This window comes from Primulina huaijiensis, unplaced genomic scaffold (assembly GCF_012295235.1).
Source record: "Primulina huaijiensis isolate GDHJ02 unplaced genomic scaffold, ASM1229523v2 scaffold40357, whole genome shotgun sequence".
Classification (NCBI taxonomy): Eukaryota; Viridiplantae; Streptophyta; class Magnoliopsida; order Lamiales; family Gesneriaceae; genus Primulina; species Primulina huaijiensis.
The window spans coordinates 10147-11912 of NW_027359541.1; the positions used below are offsets into that span (position 1 = coordinate 10147).

Here is a 1766-nt window from a genome sequence, read left to right on the forward strand (position 1 = left end):
AATTAAAGATTGAGAGTTGCCAAATATTTTAAATCCTATCAAGGAGGTGGCCGAAATCTAATATTAAAATGGGGTGGGATATTGCTTAATTCAATAATTATTGGTGATTAAAAATGAAGGGATTATCTACCAAGAATGGATAAGGAAAAGAATAAAAAGAAATGAGTTGTCAAAATTTTAAATCTTTTAAAGTGGGGTGGCCGATATTCTTGTTAAAAATTGGGTAGGAATATTGTTTAAACTATGAATTTTAAATCTTTAAAGTTTTATCTACCCATTAGGTATTTTAGTGAATTAAATAAATTAGTTCAGGATGATAATTATCTTGCATGCATGGATAGTTTTGAATTTAAGTTCACTAACATGTTAAGTTACAATTTCTTAAATAAAATAAGCCTAGATTATCTTATCTCAATCGGTCACATATTTTAATTTAGGCTTTGAATTAAATTATTAGACATAGAAGAATTTATTTACTACTTAACTCTAATTAATTAATTAAATTCTTAAACATTCTTTTTACATTAAAATAAATTATTCTTTGACTTAAATTAAATTTAAGAGTATTTTCTTATCATTAAATTTTATCTTAAAACTCCAACTCCGGTCCGGCCTCGCTTATTTAACTGAAAAGATAAAACTAAACTTGTGCGATTAAAAATGAATAATCATGACCAAACAACTTTAAAATACCTTAAATAATAAAGAAATCATTTTTAATTTAAAATACTAGAAATTATGCATGGTTTATACGTAGTCTGATTTAACGGGTTCTACAAGGAATCATACCAGTAGCGATGGATTCAGGGTTCAGAGTATCGATCCAATCTTGAGATCAGATGTTCACTTCCCAAATAGTGAAGAGATTGAAGCTTCGGTTAAAGAATTATGCAGTACAGGCAGATTTGATAGTACTACCATTACCGGAGTTCGACATCATTCTAGGTATGGATTGGCTTTCGTTGAACGGAGCTGTCATAGACTTTCGACAGAGGTCGGTGTCTATCCGACCACCCAGTGGTAGGCCATTTGTATTTGAGGCAGCAAGACACCAGCAGTTGTCGCACGTCATTTCCTGCATGTGTGCGAGGAAGCTTATCAAGAGAGGCTGCCAGGCATTCTTAGCCTGCATTGTATCAGTGACAGAGCCAGTCAATCAAAGGCTTGAGGACGTGGATGTGGTCAGTGAGTTGTCCAGTGTTTCCCCTGACGATGTTTTAGTCATTCCACTAGACAGAGAAGTGGATTTCTCTATTGAACTCATGCCAGGGATAGTGCCGATCTCTAAGGCACCCTACCGTCTAGCACCTACCGAGATGAAAGAACCGAAAGATAAAATACAAGACTTGCTAGATAAGGGTTTCATTCGCCCTAGCTTTTCTACATGGGGCGCTCCAGTACCGTTTGTCAAGAAGAAGGATGGCAGCATGCGACTGTGCACTGATTACAGAGATTTGAACAGAGTCGCAGTTAAGAACAATTATCCGTTGCCGAGGATCAAGGATTTGTTTGATCAGCTGTAAGGAGCATCAATGTTCTCAAAGATAGATATTCGATCCGGTTACCATCAGCTGAAAGTGATAGGGGCTGACGTGCACAAGACAGCCTTCCGAACCCGTTACGGGCACTATGAGTTTATGGTGATGTCCTTCGGTCTGACAAATGCGCCAGTGATCTTCATGGATATCATGAATCGCGTGATTCAGCCATATTTGGATCAGTTCTGTTAGAGTAGGTGCACGTCGAGCCAAGTGTTGGCCGAGTGT

General features: G+C 37.0%; 1 protein-coding gene across 1 annotated transcript; it reads left to right on the top strand.

The window, feature by feature from the left end:
* Positions 1-839: 839 nt before the first annotated feature.
* Positions 840-1523, top strand: LOC140969295 (uncharacterized). The gene has a single exon (XM_073430610.1). The coding sequence runs from the start codon at positions 840-842 to the stop codon at positions 1521-1523; it is 684 nt and encodes a 227-aa protein (XP_073286711.1).
* Positions 1524-1766: the final 243 nt, after the last annotated feature.

Coding starts and splice junctions, on each gene's coding strand:
- LOC140969295 (XM_073430610.1), top strand. CDS start 840: ATGTTCACTTCCCAAATAGTGAAGAGATTGAAGCTTCGGTTAAAGAAT.